General features: G+C 39.2%; 1 protein-coding gene across 2 annotated transcripts in view; it reads left to right on the top strand.

Moving 5' to 3' along the window:
- The window catches only part of RPN2 (ribophorin II), a 59,240-nt gene that overhangs the window by 23,184 nt on the left and 23,072 nt on the right, over positions 1 to 12,984 (top strand). For both annotated transcript variants that reach the window (XM_042931022.1, XM_042931021.1), the window contains exons 6-9: positions 233 to 367; positions 3,531 to 3,707; positions 5,265 to 5,383; positions 7,474 to 7,579. In XM_042931022.1, coding sequence (XP_042786956.1) covers positions 233 to 367; positions 3,531 to 3,707; positions 5,265 to 5,383; positions 7,474 to 7,579 — 537 coding nt within the window. The remainder of the gene's footprint in view (positions 1 to 232; positions 368 to 3,530; positions 3,708 to 5,264; positions 5,384 to 7,473; positions 7,580 to 12,984) is intronic.

The raw sequence follows: 12,984 nt of genomic DNA, 5'->3' as shown, positions 1-12,984 counted from the left end.
GGTCAGGGAAGGAACACTCCCAGGGCTGCAGCAGATACTGTTCTCTTCAAATGCCTGTGTGATATTCTTCACTCTGTGCCTAAGCATCTTAATTGAGCAAGTGCTAAATGTCAGAGGTGTTCTCCAGATTTGGAGTGTGATTTCTCAAAACTGTCTGCTCGGGGCGACAGGTTTGTTCATCTTGCTTCTGTTACCACTTGACTTCCAACATGCGTCCATTTTGTTGTGACAGGATCTTGTTGCTCGCCTGGATGAACTGGGAGGTGTGTATCTCCAGTTTGAAGAAGGACTGGAAACAACAGCATTATTCGTGGCTGCCACTTACAAGCTCATGGACCACGTGGGGACTGAGCCATCCATTAAGGAGGTACCTGATAATTCTCAAGCATGAAAGCCAAAGGGGTTGTTGACTTTATCTGCTAATAACAGCTTTTTTCAGAGGGGGCTGTTTAGTTAGCCTTGGGACGTAGTCACCCAGTGTCTTGGGTTAGGCATTGAAAATGAGAAACAGAAAGATGTTTCCTCAAGAAACTGGTTGTCAGTGGGATGGACATGTAAACAAATTGTCACGCTTGCGTTATTTTATTTTTTTATTGTTTTTTTTTTTCTCACAACACTTAACAGTTTATAAAGCATTTTTATGTGTGGCTCATTTGATCACCATAGGAAATCTGTGAGTAATATGCTCAGTCAGATTTGGTCCCTCTCTAGAGTGGCAACGTGACGTGTGAGGACACACAGATAATAGGTGGGAGAGATGCCTCTAAACCAGGTCTCCCCATGCTACAGGCGCTCTCCTTCCCATGTGTTATGAAATGGATGTCCAGCTTTCTTGTTCCTGTACTGCAAAACTGCCTCTTCTGCCTCCCACCTCAGCCTCAGCAGTGGCTAAATGGCTAAATCTTAGCTAATCTTTGCCGATTGACATAGTTTTCTGAGAGGCATATGTGTCTACAGACATCTACCAAGAGTTAATTCTTCTTTTTTCTTTGTTTGTTTGTTTGTTTTTTTCAAGAGGAACTTGTTAACCTGCAAGAACCTTCGGCGGGAATGTGTGTGGGAAATCTTTTTGAGTTGGACCCTCTTTGTACCCCTTGTTTGTGAGAAGGTTACCAACCCTTAACTATAGGATTTAAAATACAAGATGCTGTTGTTTTCATTTTAGGAGAAGAGATCTGGGTTCCAAGTTAGAACTTTCATTTCTCTTACGCATTTTGAGTTCTGTGCTGAGTTTCTTCAAGTAAATAGTAAATACTTATCTGCGTTGGGTAATTTGAATTAATTTTATATTTTCTCTGGAGGGTATGACCTAATAATTTATTCATGTATTAGCATTCTTCTGTTGTCTTTTGTTTATCCTAAGCGTAGAAGGTCTGGAGATCCCATACTCTCTTAATTTCTATGACGGGTGAAAGTACAGGAATGTGGGTCTTATGGTACAAATCATTAAGGAACTCTCCTGTACACAGTACAGTAGATGAATTGGCAATATTCTACATATACAACTTAAACTTTTTCTTGCTTTATTCCCAAGCTTCTATTCACCAGGTATTTGGCTGGAGTAATTTTGCTGTCACTGCTTTTGACATAACCATTCTGGTGAACAGTCCCCCATTTTAACATGTCAACAGCCTAGTGATGGAAAAATGTAATTGGTACAATTAAAGAAAATTATTTCATGTCGACTGTGAATAACACTGTCGGGAACAAGGGAGCTCTTTTGTTAGATTGTAGATTTTAAAAAACAAAACTGATTGAAGTGAAAAATGTTTCCTCTTAAGCACACAGCCTCCAGAATTTTAATAATGCCTTTTAGGTTCCACATTTTTAAAAAACTGCTTTCTCTTTTCTCCTCTAAACAGCCCATTAGTTCTTAATGGAAAGTTATTTTAGTTTCTTTCTAATGTATATGTTGGTTATAAGGTTTGGTCTTACGAATTCAAACTTAGCCCCAGTGTACCGCCCAGAGGGGGTTAGGGAGAGAAGTTGGCTTAGCTCAGAGAGTGAGAAGAATCAGGAAAGAACATATTTTATTCTGGAAGGACTCAGGACAAATAGACTTCCATATAAATTTGGGTCTTGTTTTTTTTTTTTTTTTCCTCCTGTTACAACTTGTAGGACTTACTTAACCTTCTTTAGCCTCACTTTCCTCATTTGAAAAACGTTGATAATATCGATCTTTTCAGGGTTTTAATCAAGATTTGAGTTCATGCATGTCAAGCACCTGCTACAGTGCATGGCACATATGGTAACCTGGAACATAAGGTTACTGTTGTATGTATTTTGTCATATACTTTCATATCTCAGTAGTTATCTTGCATTTGTACATTAAGCATTCAATAAAAGGTTGACAAATAAATGTGTCAATTTCAGTTTGAACCAGAAGATGGAAAAAAAACAACCAAATCAGGTTTTAATCTTTAAAAAAAAATTTTTTTTTTTTTTTTTTTTTTTTTTTTTTTAATATATGAACTTTACTGTCAAATTGGTTTCCATACAACACCCAGTGCTCATCCCAAAAGGTGCCCTCCTCAATACCCATCACCCACCCTGCCCTCCCTCCCACCCCCCATCAACCCTCAGTTTGTTCTCAGTTTTTAACAGTCTCTTATGCTTTGGCTCTCTCCCACTCTAGCCTCTTTTTTTTTTTTTTTTTTTTTTTTTTTTTCCTTCCCCTCCCCCATGGGTTTCTGTTATGTTTCTCAGGATCCACATAAGAGTGAAACCATATGGTATCTGTCTTTCTCTGTATGGCTTATTTCACTTAGCATCACACTCTCCAGTTCCATCCATGTTGCTACAAAAGGCCATATTTCATTTTTTCTCATTGCCACGTAGTATTCCATTGTGTATATAAACCACAATTTCTTTATCCATTCATCAGTTGATGGACATTTAGGCTCTTTCCATAATTTGGCTATTGTTGAGAGTGCCGCTATAAACATTGGGGTACAGGTGCCCCTATGCATCAGTACTCCTGTATCCCTTGGGTAAATTCCTAGCAGTGCTATTGCTGGGTCATAAGGTAGGTCTATTTTTAATTTTCTGAGGAACCTCCACACTGCTTTCCAGAGTGGCTGCACCAATTTGCATTCCCACCAACAGTGCAAGAGGGTTCCTGTTTCTCCAAAAATTTTTTTTTTTTAACGTTTATTTATTTTTGAGACGGAGAGAGACAGAGCATGAACAGGGGAGGGGCAGAGAGAGAGGGAGACACAGAATCCGAAATGGGCTCCAGGCTCTGAGCTGTCAGCACAGAGCCCGACGCGGGGCTCGAACTCACGGACCGTGAGATCGTGACCTGAGCCGAAGTCGGACGCTTAACCGACCAAGCCACCCAGGCACCCCAGGTTTTAATCTTAACATTTGCTTTTCACCTTCTCGGTCAGTTTGGATTAATGGCTGAAAGATCCTCCTTGTGAACACCAAGAAGCAGATAGAGAATGACTTCAGCTAGTGGGGAACGAGGGGTGGCTCTCCCACCTTCCTGCCGGAGGAGGATCTCAAGCTGCATTTCTCTTTTCTTTCAGGATCAGGTCATCCAACTAATGAATGCGATCTTTAGCAAGAAGAACTTTGAGTCACTCTCAGAAGCCTTCAGCGTGGCCTCTGCTGCTGCTGCACTCTCTCAAAATCGCTACCATGTGCCGGTTGTGGTTGTGCCCGAGGGCTCTCCTTCTGACACTCACGAGCAGGCTATCCTTCGGGTATGGCTTCCACGTTCAAACTGTGTCACTCTTCTTGCTGTTTCCAGTGTAAGGCTTTCAGAAACCTAAGGACTGATAGAAACCTGGCCGTAACCACCACCCCCGCACCCAGGACACACCCATTAAATGTAGAGCAAGGCTCATTTCCCTTAGCCTGAAACTGGGGACATGACCCCTGGGTGAACTAGTCACAGAACCCTTCAACTCCATCCAAAAAAAGCTTCCCCCCCCACCCCCGGAGGATTTTAAACAGTAAGGCTTTCAAGAAATTAAATGCAAGAAAATTGCATTTCAGGGTTTGTAACACCAGGTGTATAGAGAAAGCTTGCTTTATTTTTTTTTTTTTAATTAAAAAAATTTTTTTCAACATTTATTTATCTTTGAGAGAGAGAGAGAGAGAGAATGAGCAGGGGAGGGGCAGAGAGAGATGGAGACACAGAATCCGAAGCAGGCTCCAGGCTCTGAGGTGTCAGCACAGAGCCTGACATGGGGCTTGGACCCATGAACTGTGAGATCATGACCTGAGTGAAGGCGACGTTTAACTGACTGAGCCATCCAGGCACCCCGAGAAGGCTTACTTCTAAAAGGCAGATTCCAGTACCAGAACTTTCTAACTATGTTATTTAAAGACCACTTTTTAAATTTCCCAGTCATTCTGGTGCTTGCAGTTGTTAATGCCAGGTCTCTTCCTCCTGCTGTTGACAGTATGTCTTTCTGCCTCTTCGTAGCACAGCCCTCCCTCTCACTTAGCAGCAAGCATAGACTGCTCATGCTGACTCTCTGAACTTTTATGCTGCCTGAATCTCTGAGTAAATGTACAGATCTTGAATACGCATAGAGTTTTCATCTCAAATGGGGCTTTTGTTGCTGTTGTTTGGAAATCCGTGGTAAGCTAAGATCTTCATAAGAAATTAGCATTTTATTTATGCCTAAACATGGGGGTTCCACACAGGACAGTTGCATCAGTTCTACCCTGGTGTCCTCTCCAGATGCTCTCCTGCGGAAGTGCCCTTTCCTTCAAAACCGCCTCTCCTCTCCCTGCTTACACCCACACCCCCTCAGCAAAGGCTAGTGTGAGAAATAGCCTGATTAACATAGTTCACCATGAGTTGATGAGTTGTGAGTGGGCGGCTAAGAGAACAAAATAGTATTGGTTTTGTCGCTTGATAGGCTTGAGGTTGAGTCTTAGACCAACCACTTAACTGGCCTCAGCTTCTTCATCTGTAAAGTAGAGATGGTGCTGTTTATTTCAGATGATCAATAAAGGGGGGTGTATGTAAAGAGCCTATCCTCACCTGAAGAATGAGATTATTGGACAAGGTCATCTTTAATATCCTCCCTACTTTTAATATTCTATAATCTATCCCATTAGCAATCTCCTTGTGTTTCCTGTGTTTGATTTCTGATAGACCGTAGACCAGAGTCAGTGAAGATGTCCTGCAATGAGGTGTTTTTTCCCCTGCAGAGCTGGCTTCCTATGGATAAAGTACCCCAGAAATGAAATTTTGTACTCCTTCAGTCTTTGTTGCTACAGATAATTTTCACATTTATTTCTAGTTGCAGGTCACCAATGTTCTGTCTCAGCCTCTGACTCAGGCCACTGTGAAACTAGAACATGCTAAATCTGTTGCTTCCAGAGCCACTGTCCTCCAGAAGACTTCTTTTACCCCTGTAGGGTAAGTGCTGATTTTATTTTTGCAGGGCACCAATAGACTTGTTTTGTCTGTAGCCAATATAACCCAAATTAATATGGATATTACAAAATGTCCCATGGCTAGGTAAATTTGACTTACTGATATCAAAATCCTACAGTCATAGAAGAAAAGGATTTTTAAAACCAAAAGAGGAGTACCTGGCTGGCTTAGTTGGTAGAGCATGGGAATCTTAATTTTGGGGTTATGAGTTCAAGCCCTATGTTAGGTGTAGACATTACTAAAAAAATAAGTAAATAAACTTAAAGAAAAAAAACCAACTAGAAGAATTGTGCTTTAGTTTTATTGTTTCCTTCCCTATCTATTTCTAGTTGTCTCTGTCTTATCATTGTGATGCAAGTAGCTGGTTTTAAATTTAATATTTAATTTTTTTTTCTGATGTATGAGTAATACATATTTATTGTAGTAAAAATATGGAAAAACACAAAAAATAAAACAAAAATCGCCCATAATTCTACCATCTAGAGGTAACTACTGTTCACATTTTGTTGTCTTTTTTGGTCAACCTTTTTTCTATGCAAATAGGTGTGTGTGTGTATGTATATATATATATATATATATATATATATATACACACATATATATATATATATATATATATGTATATACAAAGCCATACATATATGTGTCTGTGTATATATATGTGTGTGTGTACGTGTTTTTTTAAATATTTTAAATATTTAAATATTTATTTTTGGGAGAGCATAAGCGAGGGAGGGGTAGAGAGAGAGCGGGACAGAGGATCCAAAGCAGGCTCTGTGCTGACAGCAGTGAGCCCCATGTGGGGCTTAAACTTACAAGCTGTGAGATTATGACCTGAGCCAAAATCGGATTCTCAACTGACTGAGCCACCCAAGTGCCCTGCAAATAAATATATTTTTAATTGAATAAGGATTATGTTTTGTCTATAACAATATGTCATGAACATTTCCCCGATAGGATTAAATATTCTTCTTTAGTCTTATTTGTAATGGCTGTATATTGTTAGATAAATTTTAAAAGAATTAAGGATAAATTTTTATAAGAGACTTTGTTAAGTGTTAAATTAGTAAGCTAATGAGATCGGGAATATGCATTTCTTTTTTTCTTTTAAGGAAGCTTTAGGCCCAACGTGGGGCTCTAACTCCCAACCCTGAGATCAAGAGTCATACATATCCTCTATAGATTGGGCCAGCCAGGTGCCCCGAGAATATGCATTTTTTAGACCGTGATAAAAATACACAGGCAATATGTGAAATTAAAAAGCAAAAATTTTTTAGGAATGGTGAGTGCAATGGTAAAAGACATTGGGGATTTTGCTATGTAATTAGAGTTAAGAATTCTCTACCTTTTTCCCCCTTTAAAATAAAAGTTACTGATATTTTTATAAAAGTAAGATATGCCATTTTAAGGAAATTCACAAAACATAGGAAAGTAGAAATAATACATAAAATTACCTACGATTATACTGCTCTGCGTCCAGCTTTTTGAACATTTCTACTCTCTTTCTTTTTTTTAAACATAATAGGTTTCATACTGTAGACTGTTTTGCATTTAATTGTGGAAGTCTACCCAAAGGAGGTGGGTTTTAGGAGCTGAGAGGAGGAAACAAAGGGAAAAAAGGGACTTTAGAATCTTGAAAGAGGAGGTCATTTTATTTTATTTATTTATTATTTATTTTTTATTTTAGAGAGAGAAGAGAGTGCAGGCAGGGAAGAGGGGCAGAGGGAGAGAGAGAGGATCTTGAGCAGCTTCCACACTCAGCCCAGAGCCTGATGTGGGGCTTAATCCCACGACTTTGGGATCATGACCTGAGCCGAAATCAAGAGTCAGTCGCTCAACCGACTGAGCCACCCAGACGCCCCTTGAAAGAGGAGGTCATTTGAGATTGGTCTCAAGTTTTCCCCACACCATATTCCGTGATTGAGCAGGAGGTTGCCCAACTGGGGTGGGAAGCTAAAAGGTGAAGTGGTGTAGCCCTGGACGGTCTCAAGGAGGGCGGCGTGTGGCCCATTTGGTACATTCGTGGCTTTGCTGTGTGAGTTCTTGCTTAACCCTGCTGTCATTTTTAACAGGGATGTTTTTGAACTAAACTTCATGAATGTCAAATTTTCCAGTGGTTATTATGACTTCTCTGTCAAAGTTGAAGGTGACAACCGTTATATTGCAAATAGTGTAGAGGTGAGTGCTTTTCTTTCGTCCCCATTAAATCCAATGAAATGACCAAGTGGGCACACAGCATTAATTAATATTGACCTCACTTTACTACCAAGTTAATGTGAATATGTTAAGAGAAGGGTAGGCTTAAACTATGCTGTTTGACAGACTTCTCCAAGATGTTGATCATAGTGGGTTTTGTTTATAAATTACTCATTTTCTATTATAAGTTAGTGTTACTATCTTACATAAAATTTAGGAAACAGAAAAATAAAAACCACCCATAATGTCACTGAGACATAAATATTCTTGTAATGTTTTACATGGTAGGTCTTGATAGGTTTAGAAAAGTGCTTGATGCTAAATTAGGTGACGAAAATCATCAAGTGACAACACACTGTAGCAAGGCTATCTGGGTAAAGTACAAAAGAATGTCGGTAAGTTTCATAATGAATTGTGTTTCAGATGTTTAGCTGCCTCTAGTTGTGTTGAAGATCTGAAGCAGTTAAAAAAAAATTTTTTTTTAATGTTTTTTATTTATTTTTGAAAGAGAGAGAGAGAGAGACTGAGCAGGGGAGGAGCAGAGAGAGAGGGAGACACAATTCAAAGCAGGCTCCAGGCTCTAAGCTGTCAGCACAGAGCCTCATGAGGGGCTCGAACTCACAAACTGTGACATCATGACCTGAGCCAAAGTCAGACGCTTAACCAACTGAGCCACCCAGGTGCCCCCCCAAAGCAGTTTTAAAGATGGAAAACTATGCCTCATTTATCTGATGCCTTGGGAAGGAGGTACTTCACATTAGTGGTTTTCCCAGCTAATTCAAGTATACCCCTTTAGACACTGTGGCTTTCATTTCAACCTTTATCACAGAAGTTTATTTAAGATGAATTATACATTTTCTTTTTTCTTTTTTTAAATACATTTTTTAAATGTTTATTTATTTATTTTTGAGAGAGTGCACAAGTTGGGGTGACAGAGAGATAGAGGGAGACACAGAATCCGAAGCAGCTCCAGGCTCTGAGCTGTTAGCACAGAGCCCAAGGCGGGTCTTGAACTCGTGACCTGAACTAAAGTTGGAAGCCCCTACATTTTCCTACTTTCTTAAACTATGGGATATGGTTTAACCTTTTCTTATTCTGAATTAGAATCATCTGTACAAACTCTTTATTGAAGTCCTTTGACATGAGAAGCATAGGTCTTTATGCTTTTGCTTACATTATTTTAGTTTTCTGACAACCCTAAGGCATGGGTGGAGCCATCTTCATTTCACAGATGCAGCTCAAAGGGGTAGAGTAACTTGTCCAAGGTCACCCAGCCTGTACTTGGGTGGATTCCCTGCCCAATAGTTTGGTTAGTGTTCTCTGGTGAATATACAGCTGGCATAGAGCCTGCAGAGCTGTGTGCAGCTCCAGCAGCTGGCCTTTTTATGATATTACTTTCTCCTTTCAGCTGTCACTTCTCAATGTTTTTGTCACTGTGTCTTTGCTGCATCTACTTGCTTACATTGTCATTTATTCTGTTGGATGAGGGGGAATTTGGAGTGGCCCTGTGCCTTTCTTTGAGTAATTGAATATGTGCTGTTTGTGATAACTCTTTTCTTCACTATTCAAGTGTCATTTCCCACTCACTTTTCTTTAAGTTTATTTTTATTGTTTGAAGTAAACTCTATGCCCAACATGGAGCTTGAACTCATGACCCCAAGATCAAGGGTCACATACTCCACTGACTAAGCCAGCCAGGCATTCCTCACTTTTTTAATTTATACTTTTTCATTTTTTTCATCTTGAAATAATTTTGAAGTTGCAAAAATATGAAGTATACAGTTTTTAGAAAAAAAATTTTTTTAATGTGTATTTATTTTTGAGAGAGAGAGACACAGAGTGTGAACAGGGGAGGGGTAGAGAGAGAGGGAGACACAGAATCTGAAGCAGGCTCCAGGCTCTGAGCTGTCAGCACAGAGCCCCATGTGGGGCTTGAACTCACGACCTGTGAGATCATGACCTGAGCCGAAGTCAGACACTCAACTGACTGAGCCACCGAGGCACCCCTAAAGCTTTTAGTTTTTAAGGATGGAAAACTATTCCTCATTTCTCTGATGCTTTGTGGGACTTAGCCAAGTATAGTAGTATAAAAAATGTCCTTTACCCAGCTTCCCCAAATGTTAACGTCTTGTATAACTGTAATATATCAGTAATTACTATCCAGATAATAATCAGGAAATTAACACTGATACAATGCTATTAAGTAATCTGTAGACTGTAATTCAAATTCCACTAGTTATCCTACTAATGTCCCTCTTCTGATCTAGGATTCTACCTAGGAACATGTTCCTTTAGCTTCCTCTAATTTAGGATAGTTTCTTTCATGACTTTGGCACTTTTGAAGAGTACTCTAGTTAGTTTGTAGAATGGCCCTCACTTTGGGTTTGTCTGAGTTTTCTCAAAATTAAATTTATTTTTTGCAAGAATACTCCAAAAGTGAAACTCTGTCCCTCTTAGTGCATCTTCTTAGGAAGTATATGATACTGATCTGTCTCACTGCTGGTGATGTTAACCTTGATCACTTAGTTTCGGTGGTGTCTGCTAGGTGTCTCTACTGTAAAGTTGCTGTTTTTCTGCTTTATAATTGAGTCTGCAAATGTCCTGATGGTCTAGCTTGCAACCATTATTCATGTGTTGTCTGCCCAAAGGTGATTTTCTCTTTTTTTTCACTCTTTCTACGTTTATTAATTAGAATTCTGTAAGAAAAAGCTATCCCTCCCCTGACTGACTCTGTCTTCATGTATTTATTCAATTATTTATAACATTTTGGGCTCATGGATTTTTATTTTACTCTGTAGGTTATGATACCTTACTGTCATCATCTGTTTTGTTTTTCACATTATCCCAGATTTGACCTTTCGGAAGCTCCTCAAGTTGGTTCCTATGACACTCACTTTTTTTAAATGAAAGGACAAGGCAGCTAGAAAGTTTGACCTTTTCAAAACTGAGGCATTACTTAACATAGGTAGATTAAATACTTATATTTAAAGTTTGTCAGAAAGGAAGATACTGTCTGAAACTCTCATCTCTCCCTTTTCTCCACCTCATGTCTGACCTTTTTGGGCATGAGACATCTGATCCCAGTCCATTACTAACGCAGTATTTGGACAGAAGCTATTGTAGTGTGCACCTTGAACCTTTACGAGTTTTAGCTCCCCTCATGAAGGGTCCTTATTTGCAACTGAACACATTAAAAGGCAGACTTTTCTTTCTCTCCTTTTTTTTTCCCCTCTGAAACCTTTTCTTCCTTCTACCTTTACAGTCTTGATAACAACATATCCAGCTTAAGTGCCATACCCATATGACACAGTCATTCTTAACCTCTTCCTTTCTTTCTACTTCTTTCAGTCAGTCACCAAGTCCTGTTGATTCCACCTTTGAATGTCTTTTGCATGAGTTCTTTGTTGTTTAGTCCCTGTGTTCTCAATTGGGTAGAGCCCTATATTGTCTGTCTACACGGGTAAGGGAGTTTCTAACTACATCTGACCCTTGGACAAATGAGGGTTTGAAATGCAGGGGTCCACTTACACATGGATTTTTTTTCCGACAAAAGCAATACAGTACTATAAATGTATTTTCTCTTTCTTATGGTTTTCTTAATAACATTTTCTTGATTTTTAGCTTTACTGTAAGAATACACTATACAATATTTATAATATACAAAATAAGTGTTTATCGACTGTGTTATCAGTAAGGCTTCTGGTCAACAATAAGCTATTAGTAGTTAAGGTTTGGGGGAGTCTAAAGTTCTAGATGGATCTTCAACTGTACTGGGTGGGAGTCAGCACTCCTCACCCTTCGTTGTTTAAGTGCCAACTGTAGTTCCATTGTCTTCAGATTTCTGCCTCTTTCATTTAATTTTCCCTAAGTGCCACTAGAATGATAAAATCATTGTTTTTTGGTTCCCCATTGCTTGTGAGTGAGGTCTAGACTCCTGAGAATGGCTTAGAAGGTCCTCCACAAGGCACGTGCATATGCTTCAGTGTGGGTGCGTCCCCACCCCCTCAGCGCTAGCTGCTCTTGACTGCATACTGCTCCTCAGATATACTTTACATGCACATGTCTTTGGGTTTCAACTCTTGCTTCCTGCATAAGAAATGCTCCTCCCCTCTCTTGCTCATATGCTGAACTGCTCATCCTGTGGAGTCTAGTTCAAATGGTATTCCTTCGTCTGTGCTCCCACAAAACTTTTATTTTTTAGTATGGACTACTTCAAATATACAGAAAAGAACAGAAAATAATTTGGTGAATTCTCATGTACCTCATCTCCTTCACTCATTCTCAGCCACTCATCTCCTTCAAACCCTATCATTTTGCTATATTTGCTCCACCCTCTCCCTTTTGTTTTGGTAAGAAACTTTTATGTTTCTGCTACACGTGTACATATTTGAAACAATTTTTTTTTAAGTTTATTTATTTTGAGAAAGAGAGAGAGAGCACAGTGGGGAAGGGTCAGAGAGAAGCAGAGACAGAGCCCCAAGCAGGCTCTGCGACATCGGCGCAGAGCCTGATGCGGGACCCGAACCCATGAACTGTGAGACCGTGACCTGAGCCGAGATCAAGAGTCGGATGCTTAACTGACTGCGCCACCCAGGTGCCCCACACGTGTACATATTTTTAAATAATACAGTGCATTGATTTGCATCTTCTCAAAATTTATACATTATCTTGTATGCATCCTTTTGCCACGCACTCGTTCTCATTCAATATTATATGACAGTTGCACTTATACCTGTAGAACTAGAGGTTCTTGCTTATTTGGGACATTTCATATAAATGGAATCATACAATATATAGCTGTTTGTGTCTGGCCTTTTTAATTAGCATATTTTTCAGGTTAATTCATGTTGTAGCATGTATGAGTACTTTATTCCTTTTATGGCTGAGTAATATTCCATTGTATGGATATACCACATTTTGTTTATCCGTTCATCAGTTGATGGACACTTGGAGCTTTTCCACTTTTTTGGCTTTTTAAAATAATGTTGCTATAAACATTCATGTACACATTTTTGTTTGAACATCTGTTTTCAGTTCTTTGAGGTATATGCCTACGAATGGAATACTAGGTCATATGATAAACTCTATGTTTAACTTTTTGAGGAACTGACAAACTTTTTCAAAGAAGCTGCACTATTTTACATTTCTACTAGTAATGTATAAGGATTCCAATTTCTCTTCATCCTAACCAACACTTGGTATTATCTGTCTTTTCATTCTGGCATTCCTAAGTGGGTATGAAGTGGTATCTCACTGAGATTTTGGTTTGCATTTCCCTGATGGTTAATGATATTGAGCAGCTTTTTCATGTGCTTATTGGCCATTTGTATATCTTCTTTGGAGAAATGTCTGTACAGATGACCCTTTGCCCATTAAAAAGAAATTTT

Source organism: Panthera leo, chromosome A3 (assembly GCF_018350215.1).
Source record: "Panthera leo isolate Ple1 chromosome A3, P.leo_Ple1_pat1.1, whole genome shotgun sequence".
NCBI lineage: Eukaryota > Metazoa > Chordata > Mammalia > Carnivora > Felidae > Panthera > Panthera leo.
This window is presented reverse-complemented; position numbering and strand designations above follow the sequence as displayed.